Genomic DNA, 24,278 nt, shown 5'->3' on the forward strand with positions numbered 1-24,278 from the left:
TGTGGAAAGAGCTGAAAACTGCTGTTCACAAACGCTCTCCATCCAACCTCACTGAGCTTGAGCTGTTTTGCAAGGAGGAATGGGCTAACATTTCAGTCTCTTGATGTGCAAAACTGATAGAGACATACCCCAAGCGACTTACAGCTGTAATCGCAGCAAAAGGTGGCGCTACAAAGTATTAACTTAAGGGGCTGAAAAATTTTGCACACCCAATTCTTCAGTTTTTTATTTGTTAACAAAGTTTGAAATATCCAATAAATTTTATTCCACTTCATGATTGTGTCCCACTTGTTGCTGATTCTTCACAAAAAAATTACAGTTTTATATCTTTATGTTTGAAGCCTGAAATGTGCTTTCAGACTTTCTCTGTCTCATTGAAATTCAGTATTAGTTAACTTATACTTCTGAATTCAGAGATAATCTGAACAGAGTAGGCAGGTAGGGTGCATAAGTAGGAAGATTAGTTGTGTGCATTCAGAATATGTAAATATAAAATAGTCAAATCATTCCTATTTACCTAGCAACATTTTTTTATCATTTAGTTTAGAGCAGGGTAACAAATAAGTGTATAGAAAATCAGTAACCATTCCCTTTAGAAAAAATACTTTCAACATATGCCCACTATAAGACTATCGATCTTTCCGAAAAAAATGCACTGACTTTACCGATACTGTGTTAAGTCCGTTTTAACAAATAACAGAGAATAAAAAACTACTGTGAAGATGAAAACAATCAATAATGATATAATTAACCTACCTGTTTTTCCCCGCTTGGCTTTTTGTGGTTTAAAAGCAATTCAACCGCCCCGACCACTTCTTTCCGTATGGCGTGCAGTAAAGCATCTCCAACATAGACATTGTAACTGAGCAAAAGCTCAATCAGCTCAAGATTCTCATTTTCAATGGCAATCAATAAAGCAGTTCTTCCTAGGGGATCAATGCAATTAATATTGATTTTGAAATAAATTTCTGCCTCGTCCAGGGCTTGCTTCACGCTGGCATAGTCACCTTTCTCTACTGAGGTTAGGTAAGCTTTCTCATACGGTGAGAGCTCCGATTCAGAACGTACAATGCGCAGGGGAATCCGGTCTTGAAATGGAGAGCTGTTGCTTCTTTTATAGTAGAACTGAGCCATTTTTTTTTATGCCATTATAATTGTTCTCTAAAAAACAAAACAAATACAATCATGTTAATTTGTTTTATAAAAGAGTGTTCATTAAGAAGAACATGTAAATACAATTTTAGTGAAGCTCAGACCAAGTTTGGGGAGGGGTTTGAGACTCTGTAAGAGTTTTATTGCTATCTGAATCGCTATTTGGGATATTTCCTTCTTTCTAGACAGGAAGTAATTGCAAATTTCTCTAGGACCAAAAAAAAAACCTGTTAGAATTCTGACAATATTTGTATTGCTGTCTGTGCTATCCTGCCCCATTGACACCCTATTTTTTTTTTTCGTACAATTTTTAAGAATTGAGATCAAGGGAAACTGGGACAGGAAGTGAAAAAACTCTCCCTAACTGGGTCACAGACAGCAATAGGAATCTGACAGTATCCAAAATTAAAAAAAAAAAAAAAAAAAAAAAAACACCTGGTACTGTGTGTAAGCTAATCAACTGCATAAACATCTATGGGTTGACCACATATTAAAAGTTATAAGCCTGCCACATGCTGCCAAATTTTATTTTGGCACTAAACCCACATCATAAAAATATGAATATATGCTCTATTACTTTCTGTTAATACTCACTCAGTCACTATGATTTGTTTTCTGTATTCTGCAAAAACCCTGGTTCTCTATCTCCCCCTTCTGGTCATGTCCCCCGTTCAGCAAAGGATTTTGCAGCTGTGGTGGCAACTCTGCACATGCTCAGTTTTTAGTGAGTTTCTATGCTGAGCATTTCCTCCCTATCACATCTGAGCAAACCATGTGCAATAAAGTCACACATGTGGGCGTATACACAGCGGTAAATGACAGCCCGCTCCCTCTCTCCTCCTCCATGCCCACTAACCAGCTAAACACAATGGGGATGGGATATTACATCTTGATTCACCTCCATCCTATTCTAAGACACAGGCTGGAGGGGCATGTTACAGCCTGTGACTGGAAGAAATACACCACACCATGTTATTTCCACAAAATAATTATATATTAAATTCAATTATGTATTTTTATGACAATATAAAACAGTTTATTGATATTTTTTATTTTTTATTTTTTACTCTGTATTCCAAAGGTTTTTTTTTTTTCGTTTTCAACATGTGACCAGCAGAAGAGGACTAGCAGCTCCCCCGTAGACAGGCTGGGAAAGAGCTTGGTCATGTGACAGCTGTATATCGATTAGGAAAAAGGTACTTCAATGTTTTTTTTTTTTATTAAAATAATTACAGTCATCCACATACAGAAACAGAAGGGAATGTAAATTAAATGGTGTGTATTTAGTATCACTTTAAGTCACAAACAAAATTATGCTATTTTTCTGTTTTGTTAATTTTTTAAAGCACTGGAAGCTGTGTAGAATATCTATTCAAGTTAAAAACTAGGCTGTTCCTGTACTATACTAACATGCCAATATTGTTAATTATTTTTCACTACACAAATTAGTATACAGTTTTCAATTATGCATTTCAAAAACAATACACATTAAAATCAGTAAACAAGTAAAAAATTGGCAAATCAAAGAATCAAGCATTTGAAAGTTTATTATATTTTTCTGTATCTTTTTTTGTTTTGTTTTTTAAACTTCAACAGAGACATTTATGTAATAGTTATTATGTGTGACACAACAGATGACATACATTTACAACCTACTTTTATGATAATCCGATAAATGGTATGCCATTAACAAAAGTCAGGATCTTAGAGCTGATAGATCTCTTGCCAAGATGACAGAGATGGACGGCAAAGACAGAATTTTATTGTACACAGTTAACACTGAAGGATATGCCTGAAAGCACTGTTATCATATTAAGAGTTTATCCATGGGTTCCACATAAAAAAAAAAAAAAAAACATTTCCGTTGTGCTATTCAGAATATGTGCCACAATTTCATATATCAGGATATATTGCAATCTGTAATCAGAATGAAAGAAAGATTTGATTGTTTGGTCAAGAGAAAGCACATATTGCACATTGCATATTGCAGAGTATGATATAAGCATATACAATATTTTAAAGCAATGGAAAAAGGTGTAATAAAGCTACAGCCATGTTTACAGGGGTATGAGTTTTTCAGAACTTGCTAGTAAGTTTATATTGACTAGATATGATGAATGAAGTCAATGTTCTGCAATTTTGAATATTCTGTGCTTATCTGTAATCATCTGCGCAATGGGCCTGCTCGATAAAAGTATCTAAGCCTAAGAACAAAAATATATTATATTGTATTACAGCTTATTTGTTCTTAGATTTAGGGTCTGTGTTGTGTTTTTTCCAGGCTTTTTTTCCCTTTCATTTTCACCTGGGTTTCTTCCAATAACATGTTTCCTATCCTAGGGTATGGAGGAGCAGCCTTGTCACTTTATTAGAGGTGACCATTGTGCTTTTGGCAGGATCAACAGATATTTTGAGCTTATAAACTGGCTATACTGAAACTTTAAAATATTAATTATTTATGTTTAACCTCTTCCAGCCTGGCCACTGTTCAAATTATGGCCAAGTGTCATTTATATCAGTACATTATCCCAGAAGTGCGCCTCATGCGCCACCCGCCACACCCCCCGGCAATGAACAGCAGAAGGATCCTGACACAGGGGATCAACAATCTGAGTACCAGGCAGCTGTGCTCCCCCCTGGTATCACGTGACCACTGTGAGTGGTCAATTTTGTACACATGCCCATCCATTAGTAAACAATGGCTGTCCTTCATGATGTCATTGCTTACTACGGTGATCGGTCACAGTGATTATATGGTATAGGACCATTCACAATGGCCCTGTATCATGTGATAGCTGTGGCCAATCACAGCTCTCACAGTAGTACTTTGTGTAGTTGAAGAGTTTCAGAAATGATTAAGGAAAGGGGAAATCAGTAGGGATGATCAAACTTTTGAAAAGTTTGGTTCGACCAGAACACCCGAACCTCCCAAAAGTTCGGCCCGGATTTCAGAACCCCATTGAAATCAATGGAACCCGAACTTCGGTAATCAAAAAACACCATTTTGAAGCCCTAAAACCCAATAAATGCCCCTAAAAAGTGCCTAGGGTTCTGGGTCATGCCCCAAGGACTATCAATCACACAAAAAAAGTTTTTGTCATTTTTAATAGAGAGCAAATTATTGGAAAAATTAAAAAAAAAAATATTTGGATTTAGTGTCTGGGGGGTCTAAAAAGTGTATTTTTTTTTATTTTTCCAATAATTGGCTCTCTATTAGTGTTGAGCGAACACGGACTGTATTATTCGTGTTCGTACCGAATAATTGGATTTTTTTTACCCGAACACGGACACGGACACTTTACTGTATGTTCGGGTAAAAATCCGTGTTCGGTCGTTTTATTTCCGGGTTTTGCATGCTTTGGCGCTCTTTTCATGGCGGGCTTTCAACAGCCAATCAACAATCGTTTAACTGGTGTGCCTTAAGCCATCCCAGCCATGCCTGCAAATGTCTTAGTAGCTGTGATTGGCCGTCTGAAGCATGTGACCAAGTCTTTATAAGTTCGAGGCAGCCGCCGCAGCAGCGTCATTCTGCTGCTTAGCTAAGGGACAGAGCACACATCAATGTGCTGGCTGCTGATTAGGGAAAGATAGGCAGGAAAAAACCATTTGTGTCCGGATAGAATTGAGGGACAGGTCGGAGTGTTTAGGCAGGGCGAGTTGTAGGCATTTTAGGGATAGAGTCTGCTGAATTATAGGGTCAGTGTCTTCTACAAACTACAATCGATATTGCTGTGTGGGGGGTGGGGTGAATCTGCACTCAATCCTGATCTACGATCTCTTCTCAATCCTGTAAGGGACAGAGTCTGCTGAATTTTAGGGAAACTGTGTTCTACAAACTACAATCGATATTGCTGTGTGGTGTGGGATTGGAGATAGGCAGGTGTCAGTGATCCACATCCATTTTTCTGTGTGTGAGCTGCAGTGAACACAATCTTTTTGGGCTGCAGTGAACACAATCTTTTTGGGCTGCAGTGAACACAATCTTTTTGGGCTGCAGTGAACACAATCTTTTTGGGCTGCAGTGAACACAATCTTTTTGGGGTGCAGTGAACAAAATCTTTTTGGGGTGCAGTGAACACAATCCTTTTTGGTGTGCAGTGAACACAATCTTTGTGGGGTGCAGTGAACAAAATCCTTTGTGGGGTGCAGTGAACACAATCTTTTTGGGGTGCAGTGAACAAAATCCTTTTTGGGGTGCAGTGAACAACATCCTTTTTGGGGTGCAGTGAACACAATCTTTTTGGGGTGCAGTGAACAAAATCCTTTGTGGGGTGCAGTGAACACAATCTTTTTGGGGTGCAGTGAACACAATCTTTTTGGGGTGGAGTGAACAACATCCTTTTTGGGGTGCAGTGAACAAAATCATTTTTGGGGTGCAGTGAACACAATCTTTTTGGGGTGCAGTGAACACAATCTTTGTGGGGTGCAGTGAACACAATCTTTTTGGGGTGGAGTGAACAACATCCTTTTTGGGGTGCAGTGAACAACATCCTTTTTGGGGTGCAGTGAACACAATCTTTTTGGGGTGCAGTGAACACAATCTTTGTGGGGTACAGTGAACAGAATCTTTGTGGGGTGCAGTGAACACAATCTTTGGGGGGTACAGTGAACACAATCTTTTTGGGGTGCAGTGAACACAATCTTTGTGGGGTGCAGTGAACACAATCTTTTTGGGGTGGAGTGAACAAAATCATTTTTGGGGTGCAGTGAACAACATCCTTTTTGGGGTGCAGTGATCAAAATCCTTTTTGGGGTGCAGTGAACACAATCTTTTTGGGGTGCAGTGAACAAAATCCTTTGTGGGGTGCAGTGAACAGAATCTTTGTGGGGTGCAGTGAACACAATCTTTGGGGGGGTACAGTGAACACAATCTTTTTGGGGTGCAGTGAACACAATCTTTGTGGGGTACAGTGAACAGAATCTTTGTGGGGTGCAGTGAACACAATCTTTGGGGGGTACAGTGAACACAATCTTTTTGGGGTGCAGTGAACACAATCTTTGGGGGGTACAGTGAACACAATCTTTTTGGGGTGCAGTGAACACAATCTTTGTGGGGTGCAGTGAACACAATCTTTGGGGGGGTACAGTGAACACAATCTTTTTGGGGTGCAGTGAACAACATCCTTTTAGGGTGCAGTGAACACAATCTTTGTGGGGTGCAGTGAACAACATCCTTTTAGGGTGCAGTGAACACAATCTTTGTGGGGTACAGTGAACAGAATCTTTGTGGGGTGCAGTGAACACAATCTTTGGGGGGTACAGTGAACACAATCTTTGTGAGGTGCAGTGAACACAATCTTTGTGGGGTGCAGTGAACACAATCATTGTGGGGTGCAGTGAACTCAATCTTTGTGGGGTACAGTGAACACAATCTCATACTTCTGAAGATTTGAGGGTGCTGCCTGTTCCATACTCCCCCTACTCCTCATCTAGCCTTTTAGGGGTACAAACAATAGTAATTGGGGCCTAGTGTGGTTGTGTACGTGTGATATACATACACTTTTTTTGGATCATATTTTCTATTCCGCTATTTAATCAAAAACCTTTGGGGATCAGTTAAATTGGGGGATAGTCTGTGTTGGTACGTGTGAGAGAGATCCACCTTTCCAAGTTGTTGGGGTTCATCTCATACTTCTGAAGGTTTGAGGGTGCTGCCTGTTCCATACTCCCCCTACTCCTAGCCTTTTAGGGGTACAAACAATAGTAATTGGGGCCTAGTGTGGTTGTGTACGTGTGATATACATATACTTTTTTTGGATCATATTTTCTATTCCGCTATTTAATCAAAAACCTTTGGGGATCAGTTAAATTGGGGGATAGTCTGTGTTGGTACGTGTGAGAGAGATCCACCTTTCCAAGTTGTTGGGGTTCATCTCATACTTCTGAAGGTTTGAGGGTGCTGCCTGTTCCATACCCCCCCTACTCCTCATCTAGCCTTTTAGGGGTACAAACAATAGTAATTGGGGCCTAGTGTGGTTGTGTACGTGTGATATACATACACTTTTTTTGGATCATATTTTCTATTCCGCTATTTAATCAAAAACCTTTGGGGATCAGTTAAATTGGGGGATAGTCTGTGTTGGTACGTGTGAGAGAGATCCACCTTTCCAAGTTGTTGGGGTTCATCTCATACTTCTGAAGGTTTGAGGGTGCTGCCTGTTCCATACCCCCCCTACTCCTCATCTAGCCTTTTAGGGGTACAAACAATAGTAATTGGGGCCTAGTGTGGTTGTGTACGTGTGATATACATACACTTTTTTTGGATCATATTTTCTATTCCGCTATTTAATCAAAAACCTTTGGGGATCAGTTAAATTGGGGGATAGTCTGTGTTGGTACGTGTGAGAGAGATCCACCTTTCCAAGTTGTTGGGGTTCATCTCATACTTCTGAAGGTTTGAGGGTGCTGCCTGTTCCATACCCCCCCTACTCCTCATCTAGCCTTTTAGGGGTACAAACAATAGTAATTGGGGCCTAGTGTGGTTGTGTACGTGTGATATACATACACTTTTTTTGGATCATATTTTCTATTCCGCTATTTAATCAAAAACCTTTGGGGATCAGTTAAATTGGGGGATAGTCTGTGTTGGTACGTGTGAGAGAGATCCACCTTTCCAAGTTGTTGGGGTTCATCTCATACTTCTGAAGGTTTGAGGGTGCTGCCTGTTCCATACTCCCCCTACTCCTCATCTAGCCTTTTAGGGGTACAAACAATAGTAATTGGGGCCCAGTGTGGTTGTGTACGTGTGATATACATACACTTTTTTTGGATCATATTTTCTATTCCGCTATTTAATCAAAAACCTTTGGGGATCAGTTAAATTGGGGGATAGTCTGTGTTGGTACGTGTGAGAGAGATCCACCTTTCCAAGTTGTTGGGGTTCATCTCATACTTCTGAAGGTTTGAGGGTGCTGCCTGTTCCATACTCCCCCTACTCCTCATCTAGCCTTTTAGGGGTACAAACAATAGTAATTGGGGCCTAGTGTGGTTGTGTACGTGTGATATACATACACTTTTTTTGGATCATATTTTCTATTCCGCTATTTAATCAAAAACCTTTGGGGATCAGTTAAATTGGGGGATAGTCTGTGTTGGTACGTGTGAGAGAGATCCACCTTTCCAAGTTGTTGGGGTTCATCTCATACTTCTGAAGGTTTGAGGGTGCTGCCTGTTCCATACCCCCCCTACTCCTCATCTAGCCTTTTAGGGGTACAAACAATAGTAATTGGGGCCTAGTGTGGTTGTGTACGTGTGATATACATACACTTTTTTTGGATCATATTTTCTATTCCGCTATTTAATCAAAAACCTTTGGGGATCAGTTAAATTGGGGGATAGTCTGTGTTGGTACGTGTGAGAGAGATCCACCTTTCCAAGTTGTTGGGGTTCATCTCATACTTCTGAAGGTTTGAGGGTGCTGCCTGTTCCATACCCCCCCTACTCCTCATCTAGCCTTTTAGGGGTACAAACAATAGTAATTGGGGCCTAGTGTGGTTGTGTACGTGTGATATACATACACTTTTTTTGGATCATATTTTCTATTCCGCTATTTAATCAAAAACCTTTGGGGATCAGTTAAATTGGGGGATAGTCTGTGTTGGTACGTGTGAGAGAGATCCACCTTTCCAAGTTGTTGGGGTTCATCTCATACTTCTGAAGGTTTGAGGGTGCTGCCTGTTCCATACCCCCCCTACTCCTCATCTAGCCTTTTAGGGGTACAAACAATAGTAATTGGGGCCTAGTGTGGTTGTGTACGTGTGATATACATACACTTTTTTTGGATCATATTTTCTATTCCGCTATTTAATCAAAAACCTTTGGGGATCAGTTAAATTGGGGGATAGTCTGTGTTGGTACGTGTGAGAGAGATCCACCTTTCCAAGTTGTTGGGGTTCATCTCATACTTCTGAAGGTTTGAGGGTGCTGCCTGTTCCATACTCCCCCTACTCCTCATCTAGCCTTTTAGGGGTACAAACAATAGTAATTGGGGCCTAGTGTGGTTGTGTACGTGTGATATACATACACTTTTTTTGGATCATATTTTCTATTCCGCTATTTAATCAAAAACCTTTGGGGATCAGTTAAATTGGGGGATAGTCTGTGTTGGTACGTGTGAGAGAGATCCACCTTTCCAAGTTGTTGGGGTTCATCTCATACTTCTGAAGGTTTGAGGGTGCTGCCTGTTCCATACTCCCCCTACTCCTAGCCTTTTAGGGGTACAAACAATAGTAATTGGGGCCTAGTGTGGTTGTGTACGTGTGATATACATACACTTTTTTTGGATCATATTTTCTATTCCGCTATTTAATCAAAAACCTTTGGGGATCAGTTAAATTGGGGGATAGTCTGTGTTGGTACGTGTGAGAGAGATCCACCTTTCCAAGTTGTTGGGGTTCATCTCATACTTCTGAAGGTTTGAGGGTGCTGCCTGTTCCATACTCCCCCTACTCCTAGCCTTTTAGGGGTACAAACAATAGTAATTGGGGCCTAGTGTGGTTGTGTACGTGTGATATACATACACTTTTTTTGGATCATATTTTCTATTCCGCTATTTAATCAAAAACCTTTGGGGATCAGTTAAATTGGGGGATAGTCTGTGTTGGTACGTGTGAGAGAGATCCACCTTTCCAAGTTGTTGGGGTTCATCTCATACTTCTGAAGGTTTGAGGGTGCTGCCTGTTCCATACTCCCCCTACTCCTCATCTAGCCTTTTAGGGGTACAAACAATAGTAATTGGGGCCCAGTGTGGTTGTGTACGTGTGATATACATACACTTTTTTTGGATCATATTTTCTATTCCGCTATTTAATCAAAAACCTTTGGGGATCAGTTAAATTGGGGGATAGTCTGTGTTGGTACGTGTGAGAGAGATCCACCTTTCCAAGTTGTTGGGGTTCATCTCATACTTCTGAAGGTTTGAGGGTGCTGCCTGTTCCATACTCCCCCTACTCCTCATCTAGCCTTTTAGGGGTACAAACAATAGTAATTGGGGCCCAGTGTGGTTGTGTACGTGTGATATACATACACTTTTTTTGGATCATATTTTCTATTCCGCTATTTAATCAAAAACCTTTGGGGATCAGTTAAATTGGGGGATAGTCTGTGTTGGTACGTGTGAGAGAGATCCACCTTTCCAAGTTGTTGGGGTTCATCTCATACTTCTGAAGGTTTGAGGGTGCTGCCTGTTCCATACCCCCCCTACTCCTCATCTAGCCTTTTAGGGGTACAAACAATAGTAATTGGGGCCTAGTGTGGTTGTGTACGTGTGATATACATACACTTTTTTTGGATCATATTTTCTATTCCGCTATTTAATCAAAAACCTTTGGGGATCAGTTAAATTGGGGGATAGTCTGTGTTGGTACGTGTGAGAGAGATCCACCTTTCCAAGTTGTTGGGGTTCATCTCATACTTCTGAAGGTTTGAGGGTGCTGCCTGTTCCATACCCCCCCTACTCCTCATCTAGCCTTTTAGGGGTACAAACAATAGTAATTGGGGCCTAGTGTGGTTGTGTACGTGTGATATACATACACTTTTTTTGGATCATATTTTCTATTCCGCTATTTAATCAAAAACCTTTGGGGATCAGTTAAATTGGGGGATAGTCTGTGTTGGTACGTGTGAGAGAGATCCACCTTTCCAAGTTGTTGGGGTTCATCTCATACTTCTGAAGGTTTGAGGGTGCTGCCTGTTCCATACCCCCCCTACTCCTCATCTAGCCTTTTAGGGGTACAAACAATAGTAATTGGGGCCTAGTGTGGTTGTGTACGTGTGATATACATACACTTTTTTTGGATCATATTTTCTATTCCGCTATTTAATCAAAAACCTTTGGGGATCAGTTAAATTGGGGGATAGTCTGTGTTGGTACGTGTGAGAGAGATCCACCTTTCCAAGTTGTTGGGGTTCATCTCATACTTCTGAAGGTTTGAGGGTGCTGCCTGTTCCATACCCCCCCTACTCCTCATCTAGCCTTTTAGGGGTACAAACAATAGTAATTGGGGCCTAGTGTGGTTGTGTACGTGTGATATACATACACTTTTTTTGTGTCATATTTTCTATTCCGCTATTTAATCAAAAACCTTTGGGGATCAGTTAAATTGGGGGATAGTCTGTGTTGGTACGTGTGAGAGAGATCCACCTTTCCAAGTTGTTGGGGTTCATCTCATACTTCTGAAGGTTTGAGGGTGCTGCCTGTTCCATACTCCCCCTACTCCTCATCTAGCCTTTTAGGGGTACAAACAATAGTAATTGGGGCCTAGTGTGGTTGTGTACGTGTGATATACATACACTTTTTTTGGATCATATTTTCTATTCCGCTATTTAATCAAAAACCTTTGGGGATCAGTTAAATTGGGGGATAGTCTGTGTTGGTACGTGTGAGAGAGATCCACCTTTCCAAGTTGTTGGGGTTCATCTCATACTTCTGAAGGTTTGAGGGTGCTGCCTGTTCCATACTCCCCCTACTCCTCATCTAGCCTTTTAGGGGTACAAACAATAGTAATTGGGGCCCAGTGTGGTTGTGTTCGTGTGATATACATACACTTTTTTTGGATCATATTTTCTATTCCGCTATTTAATCAAAAACCTTTGGGGATCAGTTAAATTGGGGGATAGTCTGTGTTGGTACGTGTGAGAGAGATCCACCTTTCCAAGTTGTTGGGGTTCATCTCATACTTCTGAAGGTTTGAGGGTGCTGCCTGTTCCATACCCCCCCTACTCCTCATCTAGCCTTTTAGGGGTACAAACAATAGTAATTGGGGCCTAGTGTGGTTGTGTACGTGTGATATACATACACTTTTTTTGGATCATATTTCCTATTCCGCTATTCAATAAAAACCTTTCTAGGGCAAGATCTTAAATTACAGAAATATGAGGAGACCGTCAAATAAGGGCCGTGGCCTGGGTCGTGGTGCTGCTGGTAGAGCTCCTGTTGCAAGGAGAGGACGTGGTCGATCTGTGCCAGCTACACGCACAAGTGAAACACCTTCCTCAAGTGTGAGTAGGCGACAGAACCTGCATCAGTATTTGGTAGGGCATCAAACGCCCCTAGAAGTGATGAGGCCAGAACAAGTTGAGGCGATAGTAGATTGGTTTGCTGCTGACAGTGCCTCCAGTTCCTTCACATTGTCTCCCACCCAGTCTACTGCAGAAAGGTCAGAGTTGGCACCTGCAGCCAATGTCCAACCGTCTTTCACCTCACCCCCTTGCAAATCAGGCCAGCAGTCTGAGCCCCAAGCCATACAGCAGTCTCTTATTCTTTTTGAGGACTCTGTCAGCAGGGTTTCCCAGGGCCATCCACCTAGCCCTGCCCCAGAAGTGGAAGAGATTGAGTGCAGCGATGCCCAACCACTTATTTCTCAAGATGAGTACATGCAAGGATCATCGCAGCACGTCTCCGATGATGACGAAACGCAGGTGCCAACTGCTGCGGCGTTCAGCATTGTGGAGACCGACAAGGAGGGCAGGGGTGAAGACTGGGTGGAAGATGATGTGGAGGACGATGAGGTCCTCGACCCCACATGGAATGAACGTCATGCAGGTGACCTGAGTAGTTTGGAGGAAGAGGCGGTGGTCGCACAGAGCCACCAGCACAGCAGAAGAGGGAGCAGGGTGCAGAAGCGGAGCGGCCGTGCCCTAGACACTACGCCCGCTACTGCCCAACGCAGCAAGGGAACGAGCGCACCAAAGTCAGCTCAAAGGAGTTCTCTAGCGTGGAAGTTCTTTAGAAAATGTGCTGATGACAGGACACGAGTGGTTTGCACCCTGTGCAATCAGAGCTTGAAGCGAGGCATAAACCTTCTCAACCTGAGCACAACCTGCATGATCAGGCATCTAAGTGCAAAGCACGAGCTGCAGTGGAGTACACACCTTCAAAACCAAGAAACGTCTCTGGCTCATCCTGCTTCCTCTTCTGCTGCAGTCTCGGCCGCTCCAGCCACATCTGTAGTGATACCGGCACCTGCCACCCCGCAAACAGACGATCTGTCAGCAACACCACCACCTGGGTCACCAACAACCATCTCCACAATGTCCCGTGGAAGCGTTCAGCTTTCCATCTCCCAAACACTTGAGAGGAAGAGGAAGTACCCCCCTACCCACCCGCGATCCCTGGCCCTGAATGCCAGCATTTCAAAATTATTGGCCTTTGAAATGCTGTCATTCCGTCTGGTGGAGACGCACATTTTTAAAAACCTTATGTCGGTGGCTGTCCCACAGTACGTCGTGCCCAGCCGCCACTACTTTTCCAGGCAAGCCATCCCTTCCCTGCACAACCAAGTGGGGGAAAATATCAGGTGTGCACTGCGCAACGCCATCTGTGCCAAGGTCCACCTAACTACGGATACGTGGACCAGTAAGCACGGTCAGGGGCGTTATATCTCCCTAACGGCACACTGGGTAAATGCAGTGGCGGATGGGCCTGAGGCGGATAGCAATTTGGCGCATGTCCTTCCACCACCGAGGATTGCAGGGCGCTTCAGTTTGCCTCCTGTTCCTAACTCCTCCTACTCCACTTCCTCATCCTCTACCGCCTCCTCATCCGGACAGCGTAACACCTTCACCACCAACTTCAGCACGGCCAGGGGTAAACGACAGCAGGCAGTTTTACAACTTGCCTGTTTGGGGGACAAACCACACACCGCGCAGGAGTTGTGGAGGAGCATGGAACAGCAGACAAATGAGTGGTTGCTGCCAGCGAGCCTCAAGCCCGGCCTGGTGGTGTGCGATAACGGGCGAAATCTCATAGCAGCTCTGGGCCTAGCCGGTTTGACGCACATCCCTTGCCTGGCGCATGTGCTGAATTTGGTGGTGCAGAGGTTCCTTAAAAACTACCCCGATATGTCAGAGCTGCTGCAGAAAGTGCGGGCCGTTTGTGCGCACTTTCGGCGTTCTCACCCTGCTGCTGCTCGCCTGGCAGCGCTGCAGCGTAACTTCGGCCTTCCCGCTCACCGCCTCATATGTGACGTGCCCACAAGGTGGAACTCCACCTTGCACATGCTGGAAAGACTGTGCGAGCAGCAGCAGGCCATAGTGGAGTTTCAGCTGCAGCACGCACGCGTGAGTCGCTCTGCGGAACAGCACCACTTCACCACCAATAACTGGGCCTCCATGCGAGACCTGTGTGCCTTGTTGCGCTGTTTTGAGTACTCCACCAACATGGCCAGTGGCAATGACGCCGTTCTCAGCTTAACTATCCCACTTCTATGCCTCCTTGAAAAAACAATTCGGGCGATGATGGAAGAGGATGTGGCACAGGATGAGGAGGAGGAGGAGGATGAAGAGGTAACATTTCCAAGGCTTTCAGGGCAGTCATTCGCAAGGGGCTCCGAGGGTGGGTTCCTGCACACGCAAACGCCAGGGACGCAATTGTCCAGCAGGGGCACAGTTCTGGAGGATGAGGAGGATGAGGAGGAGGAGGAGCTGGAGGAGGAGATGGAACCATGTTCACAGCAGGGTGGCACCCAGGCCAGCTCATGGCCATCACTGGTGCGTGGCTGGGGGGATACAGAGGACACGGACGATACACCTCCCACAGAGGACAGCCTTTCGTTGCCTCTGGGCAGCCTGGCACACATGAGCGATTACATGCTGCAGTGTCTCCACAACGACCGCCGAGTTGCCCACATTCTAACTTGTGCTGATTACTGGGTGGCCACGCTGCTGGATCCCCGTTACAAGGACAACGTACCGTCCTTAATTCACTCACTGGAGCGCGATCGCAAGATGCGCGAGTACAAGCGCACGCTGGTAGACGCCATGCTGCTGGCATTCCCATCTGACAGCGGGGCCACAGTGGAAGCACAAGGCAGAGGAGGAGGAGGAGGAGGTCGCCAACGCAACCAGGGCACCGCCAGCACCTCAGAAGGCAGGGTTAGCATGGCCGAAATGTGGAAAAGCTTTGTCAGCACGCCACAACAAACAGCAGCACCAGCAGCTCAGATGGAACGTCTTAGCAGGAGGCAGCATTTTACCAACATGGTGGAGCAGTATGTGTGCACACGCCTACATGTAGTGAATGACGGGTCTGCCCCCTTCAACTTCTGGGTCTCCAAATTGGGCACATGGCCTGAGCTTGCCCTTTACGCCTTGGAGGTGCTGGCGTGCCCTGCAGCCAGTGTATTATCTGAACGGGTATTTAGCACGGCTGGGGGCGTTATAACAGACAAGCGCAGCCGCCTGTCCAGAGACAATGTGGACAAGCTCACGTTCATTAAAATGAACCAGGCATGGATCCCACGGGACTTTTCCGTACCTTATGCAGAATAGCAATGGATACCGACCTTACCCACCCATTGTTCCATTTTTGCTCTTTCTCACTCTTTTGGGGTGTACCCTCATTTAAAATTTTTGAAAAGAAGCAGTGTTGGCTACCTCGTCCTCCTCAGGGCCAGATTAATGTAGGGGCTATTGGAGCTGCAGCTCCAGGCCCCTACCTTTTATATAGGCCCCGGGTTGGCCATATTCACTGTTACCGCTCTTCTGTCACTTGTAAACACAGAAGTCTGGCTTCTATGCTCGCTTCCCCAGGCAGCACCCTCAGAACCTCCCCACACAGCGTGAAGGCCGGACAAGGAGGGACAGTTGGCGATGCATGGATGTGTTTATGGGCTTCAGAGACAGCATCCCATGTTGAATTAGGCATGCATGGCTGCACCCTTCCTCCTCTGGGTGCATGGCAAGGCACGGCCCTTAAGGCCCTTCAAAATCCTCAGCACCAAGCCCATGATGCTGTTAATCCGGCCCTGGTCCTCCTCCACCGCCGCTTCCACCTACACCGCCCATAGGTGTGCGCAGCCTATTGCATTAAGGTGTGCACCCCAAAGTTGAAATACACATGCATGTGTTTGCCAGCAGGGAGAGTAATGTATCGGGGCCATGTACCTGTAGGCAAGGAGAAATAGAGCAGAGCAGGTCCCAGGGAGATCTTTCCCATCTCCTCACTGGCAATGCTATGTGCCCTAGGTGATTAGGGTGTGCCCAGGCACACCCAGCACACCCTGTGCGCACGCCTATGTCACCGCCACATCCACCACCACCTCAACCTCCCTCCTACTCCATATGGGCCTCGTCCTTCAGAGATGAAGAAGAACATTGTTTTATTTTTCTGTTTTTTTTTGTTGTTTTAAGTTATTTCCCTATCCACATTTGTTTGCAGAGCACTTGCCATGCTCTTAATTACGTTTTGCTGCCATTTGCAGCACTCTAGCCCTTTCCTTTGGTGTTTTAGAGCCATTTTAGTGCCTTAAAGTTCGGGTCCCCATTGACTTCAATGGGGTTCGGTGTCCGGGAAAAGTTCGGTAAAAGTCCGGGACACGGACCCGGACTTTTTTTTAAAGTTCGGCCGAACCCGTCGAACACGGACATCTAGGTGTCCGCTCAACCCTACTCTCTATCAAAAATACCAATTTTTAAGAACTTTTTTTGTGTGGTTTAGTGTCTGGGGGGTCTAAAAAGTGTACCTGTGAAGTTTCAGCTCTGTAGCATGTCCAGAACCAGAAAAAAAGATAATTTTTTAGTAGAGCAGGGATGGTGGGACCCTCCTTTCACACCTATATGATCTTTCTTTTCTCGTTCTGGACATGCTACAGAGCTGAAACTTCACAGGTACACTTTTACACTTTTTAGACCCCCCCCCCCCCCCCCAACACTAATCCAAAAAAAGTCATGCCTGCCTCCAAAAATGCCTGATAAATATATAGAAAAAAAATAAATAAAAGCAGACTGATATACCAGCCCTAAAAAGGGCTTTTTGGGGTGCTGTCAGGATGCTGTCCATTAGCAGGAGTGGACACAGAACACTGGCCTAGCTAATGATTTCCCTATTAATTCAGCAGCAGCACTTTCCCTGCTCTAACTAACACTGCAGCTTCAGAATGAATCTAAGATGGATGCTGCCCTTGCTTTTTTATAGGAGGTGGGAGGGTCTGGGAGGGAGGGTATGCTGATTGGCTGGAATGTGCCTGCTAAATGTGAGGTACAGGGTCAAAGTTTGCCTCAATGATGAAGTATAGGGGGCAGACCGAACATTGCATATGTTCGCCCGCAGAGGCAATTAATTTGTGAGCTCTAATCCTAGATTAAGTGCAATGGCCGCTCACCTCCATTAACACTCAAAAGAGCTTTTTTGGTGTGTTAGATCACCATCAAGGACATCAGGGGGTTTTCCAACGAAGTATAGCTGGGAATGGACAGTGGATATCTCCTCAGATCATAGAATAGTTGTCTGTAGTGGAAATTCCTCTCCTTAAGGGGACTTTTATCCTGATGTATTCCTATGCCACTCAATCATCAAAATGACAAGAGGGGGCGCTCATAGTGTAGTAGGTAAATACTTTAATAAAGCAAGCAATAAAAACACTTACAGTTGAAGTAAGGGTAAGCAAGCAGGAACAAGCAGAAAAACAAACCGCCAATGCAGTGTCCACAGAGGCTTCCGGTCTCGGCCATAGACCGGAAGTGATGTCACCCGGCTTCTGCCGACGGGTTGCGTCACAACAGACACATGACTTTATCAAGAGTCTATACCATGTCATGTACCAGTCGGCTAGGCTTATTCCCCGACTACTTGCATATAGGTGACAATTACAGTATATTGGTTTTGAAACAATTGGTCGATTTGTGTGATACCCAAGATACAATGTTGGGTATATAATCAGTCCAAAAAAAAAAAAGTTTTGAAAAAGTATACACATGTGGTATCGCCTAACTCAGGAGTAGCAGAATGTGTTTTGAGTTGTAATTCTAAGTATGCCCATGCTGTGTGTGAGAAATATTACCTCGGGGTAATACCTCGGGGTGCTGTCCTTCCAAAATTAGGTCATTTTGTGGGTGTTCCTACTGACCTGGTGCTACAGGACCTGCCAAAATATGATAGGTAGTTAGGAAATTATATGCGTAATTTATGCCCATAGAACACCTGAAGGTGCTTCTTGGATTTTGGGCTTCTCTATGTGGTTAGGCTGTGGTATGACCATACCAGGGAGGAGTAGCAAAATTTGTTTTTGAGTTTAAGTCTAAGTATACCTATGACGCGTATTAGAAGAAATATATTATTAATTGACAAAAACTTGTTGCAAAATAATGACCTTTTTAAAAGACTCACTATGCCTTTCAGAAAATAATGTGGTGTGTTTGCTTTTTTAAAATAAGGTCATTTTGTGGGTGTCTCTACTGTTTTGGTACTCCAGGGCCTCCAAAAATGTGATAGGTATTCAGTAAATTAAATGCATAATTTATGTTCCTTGAAAGCCAAAAGGTGCTCTCTGGATTTCGGGCCCCTCTTCATTTTCCAAAAAATTGTGACAAAAATTCCAACTTCAATAATTGGACAACACATTAAATTAAAGTCCATAAAAGTGCTAAAGTGAAAAAAAATATATATATTGACGATCTAGAAAATAGGTCCAGGAGATATAACTTTCGCATAAGAGGCCTTCTAGACTCCATTACAGACATCCCTACGGCGGTTCAAGGACTCATTAAAGATCTCCTACCAGACATACCTCAGCATAAACTGGAACTGGACCTTGCCCACAGAGCCTTGGGCCCCACTCGTCACAATGGGACCACTAAGTATGTGGTTGTTAAATCATACTTCTACACCATTAAGGAGGAGATTATGAAAATCTCCGGCTCGCAACCTCAGCTTCTAGGCCTAAACCTAATTTCTCACAATCCTCCTACTCTCTCTTTGTCCTCTCATTCTGGGACCAACAAACGTCCTCCTCCATCCAGCCTCATCACTCCTGTATGGAACAAGACACAGAACAAACACTCAAAGGATGGCAGACTCCCCTGATCTACATACCTGTGAAGTTCATATTCTCTATACACTTGACTTGCTTGAATTGGGTTAACTTTCATGGATAGGATCTTTTCACACCAAGAATATCTCTTAAACTGTTTTTTTTTTTCCCTATTTTTTATTCTTTTATTTTTTTTTATTGTTTTTTGTTTTAACTTTATCTTTAAGAATTGAGTCCTGTCAGCAAACTTCTCACGCATGCCATGAAAACTCTAGAAGTAGCCCGGGTCGGCTGAGACAAATCCAACATTAGTTACTGAGGTGCCTGTTGCCCTTTGCAGCATTCCTGCTGTCTGGTGTTTCTATGTCCACTTGATAGGACTTAGACCTCAGATTCTGAGGATAGAACATTGGAATACTTTGAGGGTAGCGAGGGACTGGAAACCTCCAACTGCCATATGTTCTTCCGGTTACTTTTTCTAATCTCCTTTACTCCTTACCTTTCATCCCATCGATGGAGTACCACTGCCCCACGCCTACCCTGCTGGGGTTCAAGGCTTTAATGGCAAAACTATCCCCCTTGGACCTCATTAGTCGTCAGGGTAAGTGACAGCACTGAGGACATGGGTCCTCCCCCTCTGCTCCATGCCTGAAAACAATGTCTCCTCATCCCCTCTGCATATTGTGTCTGAAACGCACAGGGAATGAATTCCCCTGTGAAACGTAGTAAAATCCTTCAGCCATTTCAATCTCTAATGGTAGATACTCACTTCCCAAGGCGGTATAACCCTTCCTTCCTTCACGCCAAATATTCCCAGTTTTTTCAAGTTTTGCAATTGGGGCAAACTGATTCAGATAGCTTCACAGATTAAAAAAATGAGCTAGAGAGAGCTCGCCTCTCCCTGAACTTAGCCCTCCAATCCAAAGAGGAAAAGCACTTACGCTGGAGCGGGGCTAAATTCTATCATCAGCAAAATAGAATAAGGCCCAATGTTGGCCTCTAAACTTTCCCTCCAGTTGCACATGTATTCTTTGCCTAAGATCTGGGTGTTGGGTGGAAATTTTACCTTAAACCCTCATCACATTATGGAAGCGTTCCACGCGTTTTATGAACGTTTGTATAGCTTTGGAGAAGTCAGTGATACTAATCATATGACTTCATTTTTGGATTCCCTCCCAATTCTGGAATTGGAAGCTCAACATCGGCATAGGATGGAAACTCCCATAACAGAGGAAGAGGTGCTGGAGGTCATTAAAATTTTAAAACAGGGGTCAGCCTCTGGACCAGATGGCTTTTTAGTTCCTTATTACAAATTGTTTGCCACAAAACTAGTGATTTCGTTATTTTTTAAATTCAAAACGTAAGGGAAATCCACTAGATAGACACCTCAACTCAGCTTTCATCTCTGTTGTCCCTAAACCAAACAAAGATCAGGGAGAGGTGGGAAATTAAAGACCTATTTCTTTAATAATACCAACAGTGTTTATTACAAATGACATCACATCAGTGTAACACTTGCAAATTGCATGACGATAAGTACTTATCATCATGCAATTTGCAAGTGTTACACTGATGTGATGTCATTTGTAATAAACTCTGTTGGTATTATCCATTATGTTTTTGTTGCCTTAATGGGTGTAGTAATTTACCACACCCTGCTCTGGTTCACTAATGGCACTTTTCCACTGCAAGTACCGGCTCGGCTCTACTCGGCCCTGCTTGGCCCGGTTTGCTTTTCCACTGCTGGTACCGCATGGTACGGTGTTGGAACAGTTCGGTACGGTACGGTATGGTTTGCTTTTCCACTAAAGTAGTACTAAAGTTAAGTGGGTGGGATAACAACGGGGTGGGTGGGGTTCTCTGACCAATCAGTGGCTAGTAGTGACTGCATGCAAAGGATTGTGGGATATGGTACCGGGTATGGTACCTCTTGGAACCACAATCGAGGTTGTATTGTTTTTGAGAGCTGTACCATTCGGTTCCATGCAGTGGAAAAGCACCGCCGCACCGTACCGCACCGAACCATTCCTACACCATACCATGCGGCACCAGCAGTGGAAAAGCACAAAAGCGAGCCGAACCGTTCGGTTCCATGCAGTGGAAAAGCGCCATAACACACCTCATCTAAAGTCCCAATTCCCCCTCTTTTATTCATTAACAGAGATGGAGACACATGTGTTCCCCATGTGCCTTGTCTAAAAGTCCCAAATTCCTTTCTTTATTTTATTTCTATTTTATATTCTATTTTATTTCTTTAATAAATAATGACGTGAAGATTTTTACCAAGATCCTAGCGAATTGTATGGCTTCCTTTATAGGTCTATACATACATAAGGGCCAAGTTGGGTTAACCCCAGGCAGACAAGGCCCAGGCCAAATCAGGAGAGCAATTGATTTTGTTTCTCTTTTACAATCTGAGTGGGAGGGAGACTGCTGACAGGAGGGTATGCTCCTTTTTGATAGACCTTCAGAAAGCCAGAAACTGGGCTCACCATGACTTATCATGGCTCGGCAGGATTAATTCCATTAAGATGACTTTACTCCCCAGACTGCTATATCTCTTTTGCTACTTTCCAATTCCTATCAAATTAGACTATTTGCAGAACTTTCAAGGGAAAATCATTAAGTACATTTGGGGCCCCTCAGGACACCCAATATCGCGAAGAATGCTCTTTCGCCCAAGGCAACAGGGGGGACTGGGTGTACCTAATTTACTTTGGTATTACCAAGCGGCTCGCTTGACACAGCTCTCCATCATTTATTCTCGCCTGGAAAAACCAGATTGGGTGCATATAGAGAGGCAAGCAGCACCGACTTTCACAGATTTCTTTCTTTGGTGTGCCTCTAAAGACCACCCTCTGATTTTGTCTCCTACCTTATCACATTCTCTGGCCCTTTGGGATGGCCCAAAGGCCCTAACTGCCTTGACCTCAGAAATGCAACCATTGGCCCATATCTTTCATAACTCTAAATTCTCACTGGGAATAGCTGCAAGAGCTTTTAGTTGGTGGTTGGACAAGAGGTTATGTCGCATTGACCACTTTCTCACCCCACTAGGCCCCTATCACTTCAGAAGAAAACTTGAGATGCTTGCTTCCGAAAGGTATAGGTTCACACAGATTTTGCATTTTTTACTTTTGAAGAGTAAGCCCGATCCCCTCGAAGTTACCAGCTTATGCGCAATGGTGTGGCCAAGCCACAGAGCAGAGGGGAGGCATATCCATAATTTTTTTTTGTCACTTGCCTCAGACAACTCTAAGCTGCCATACATGTTGGCATTGGAGGAGGATCTCCAGAATAGTTGGGACCTGGAGGTTTGGAATACAGTCTTCTTTCGCTCCTTCAGAGGTATTTACAGTGTTTACCTGATTGAAGCGAATCTCAAAGTGCTAACTAGATGGTACCTGGTTACAACCAGACTAGCCAAGATGTTTCCTTCCTCCTCTCCCCAATGCTTCAGAGGGTGTGACTTGCCCGGTTCAATACTACACATATGGAATGTCCTAGAATTAGGGAGTCCTGGAACAAGATTTTCTATTTAATTTGCAAAGTTACAGGCTGTCAGGTTCCAAAATCCCCATGGGCAGCTTTGCTCAATCTCCCAATACCCACAGTCTCTAAAACCTCTCTGTATTTGATTTTCTTTATCCTCTTAGGTACTAAATTGTCCCTAGCTCGAGCCTGGAAGCTGCACCCAAGAGGAAAATCTCTTATATCATGGAAAAGGAAAAAATGGTTAGCATCCTACTGGACTCTGAAGAAATTTGAAGCAATTTGGGGACCTTGGGGGACCTACCTGGGCATATCTTAGCCTACACTGGCAGGAACTCGGATGTAGCGGGTGGGACCTCCGCTGGGCTGAACTCTTTTCTCTTCCTCATATCTCTCTATTCTTTGTAACTTGACTCAACCTTTCTTCCTTCTTTCTTCAATTTCCTCCCCTTTATAGTACCTTTACTGTCTTTTAAGATTTTTTAGAATACATAACATCAAATGTAAGCCGGGACTCTATCCTTTGAGGCCTTGAAAACCCTTCATCATAAACAGTTCCACAATTAAGGAACAGCCCCCTTTTACTCTTTTATTTTTTTAAATGCTGTACTCATTTAATTCAAAATCCTATTTTTAGCCTCTTGTGTGTTTCTCTGATTGTTTTGGGGCGCATAGGGTAAAAGGCCTGCTTATTTTGTCATTTAGTTTCCTACTCTCACTAGTAAGGGCCTTGAACCTCTAAGGTTATATAATGATGATGTTCCCTCATTATAAAATCAGATCTCTGCATTTTTGTTTTCTTTTTTGAACTTGACACTTCACACTACGTTTGATACTCTAGTATTTCGGAGTATGATGTGTCATGTGATCTCCCTTACATCACACAGCTTGTTCCCATGTGGAGTGTCATGCGGTGGTGATCAGTTCCCCCCCCCATCAGTATTTAAGGGCCGACCGATTCCACAATGCACTTCTTTGGAGCTTGTATGTTATTTTTTTTTTGTTTTTTTACATACTGTAGGTTTTGTTCCTTGTACCATTTAAAGTAAGTGTCTGTTCATTCTTTTAACGGCTCGCAAATAATGCTCTTATTTTTGTACTTTCTGATATATGTCAATAAAAAACTTTGAAAGATAAGAAACAGTTTTTATTACTCTCTGTGACGTCATTACCAGGATTGTAAAACTCTTGAAGCTGCAGGGAGGAACCATCAGGGTGCCTTACAAAAATTACAACTGACGTAAAGTGTTACTAATAGTGATGGGCCAAACAACCCCCAGTTCGGTTCACACCAGAACTCCCCAACAAAGAAAAAGTTTGAACTCTATTAAAGTCTATGGGACCCGAACATTCACATTGTCCCAACATGGGGACAAGGTGTTTTTTAAAAAAAATGTCCTATTGGCGACAAATTTAGCAATGTTTTTTTTTTCATTCGGCTGTCAGCGGGGAAGCCCGCTGACAGCCGATGACTCATCCATTGTTAAGGACGTGAGGACCGGCTTCCCGACCCTGCTACTAACAACCTATTGACTGTGTGGTCGGTGGCCGAACATCACGCTGAGTGCAGAGAAAATTTGAGTGTTTGCCGAACACCCAAAAAGGCCGATGTTAGGGCCAAACTTATGCTCGGCCAGAACTGTTCGCCCATCCCTAGTTACTAAACGCAGGACCCTGCATTCACTATACGTGGTCTCTCACAGTACACAGAACATGGAAATGTAATAGTTTTAGTAATTATAAACTGCTAATTACCTTTTCTCATCAGCAGTATATAGCAGCTTTATGACTTGTATAAGTGTCTGATTAAAGGAGGAGTTTTCATTCTCCTCTGATTGTCCTCTGATTGTCCTATGAGGCTGCAGGGCCCCTGACCCTCTGTCTGGA

At 43.7% G+C, this 24,278-nt stretch overlaps 1 protein-coding gene across 2 annotated transcripts in view; it reads right to left on the reverse strand.

Moving 5' to 3' along the window:
* TRPC4 (transient receptor potential cation channel subfamily C member 4) overlaps positions 1–24,278 on the reverse strand; it is a 325,733-nt gene that overhangs the window by 217,478 nt on the left and 83,977 nt on the right. For both annotated transcript variants that reach the window (XM_082247790.1, XM_082247791.1), the window contains exon 2: positions 757–1,161. In XM_082247790.1, the coding sequence (XP_082103916.1) occupies positions 757–1,134 (378 nt within the window). In that variant the 5' untranslated portion in view covers positions 1,135–1,161. The remainder of the gene's footprint in view (positions 1–756; positions 1,162–24,278) is intronic.

This window comes from Pelophylax lessonae (genome assembly GCF_965119305.1).
Source record: "Pelophylax lessonae genome assembly, chromosome: 2".
Taxonomy (NCBI): Eukaryota; Metazoa; Chordata; class Amphibia; order Anura; family Ranidae; genus Pelophylax; species Pelophylax lessonae.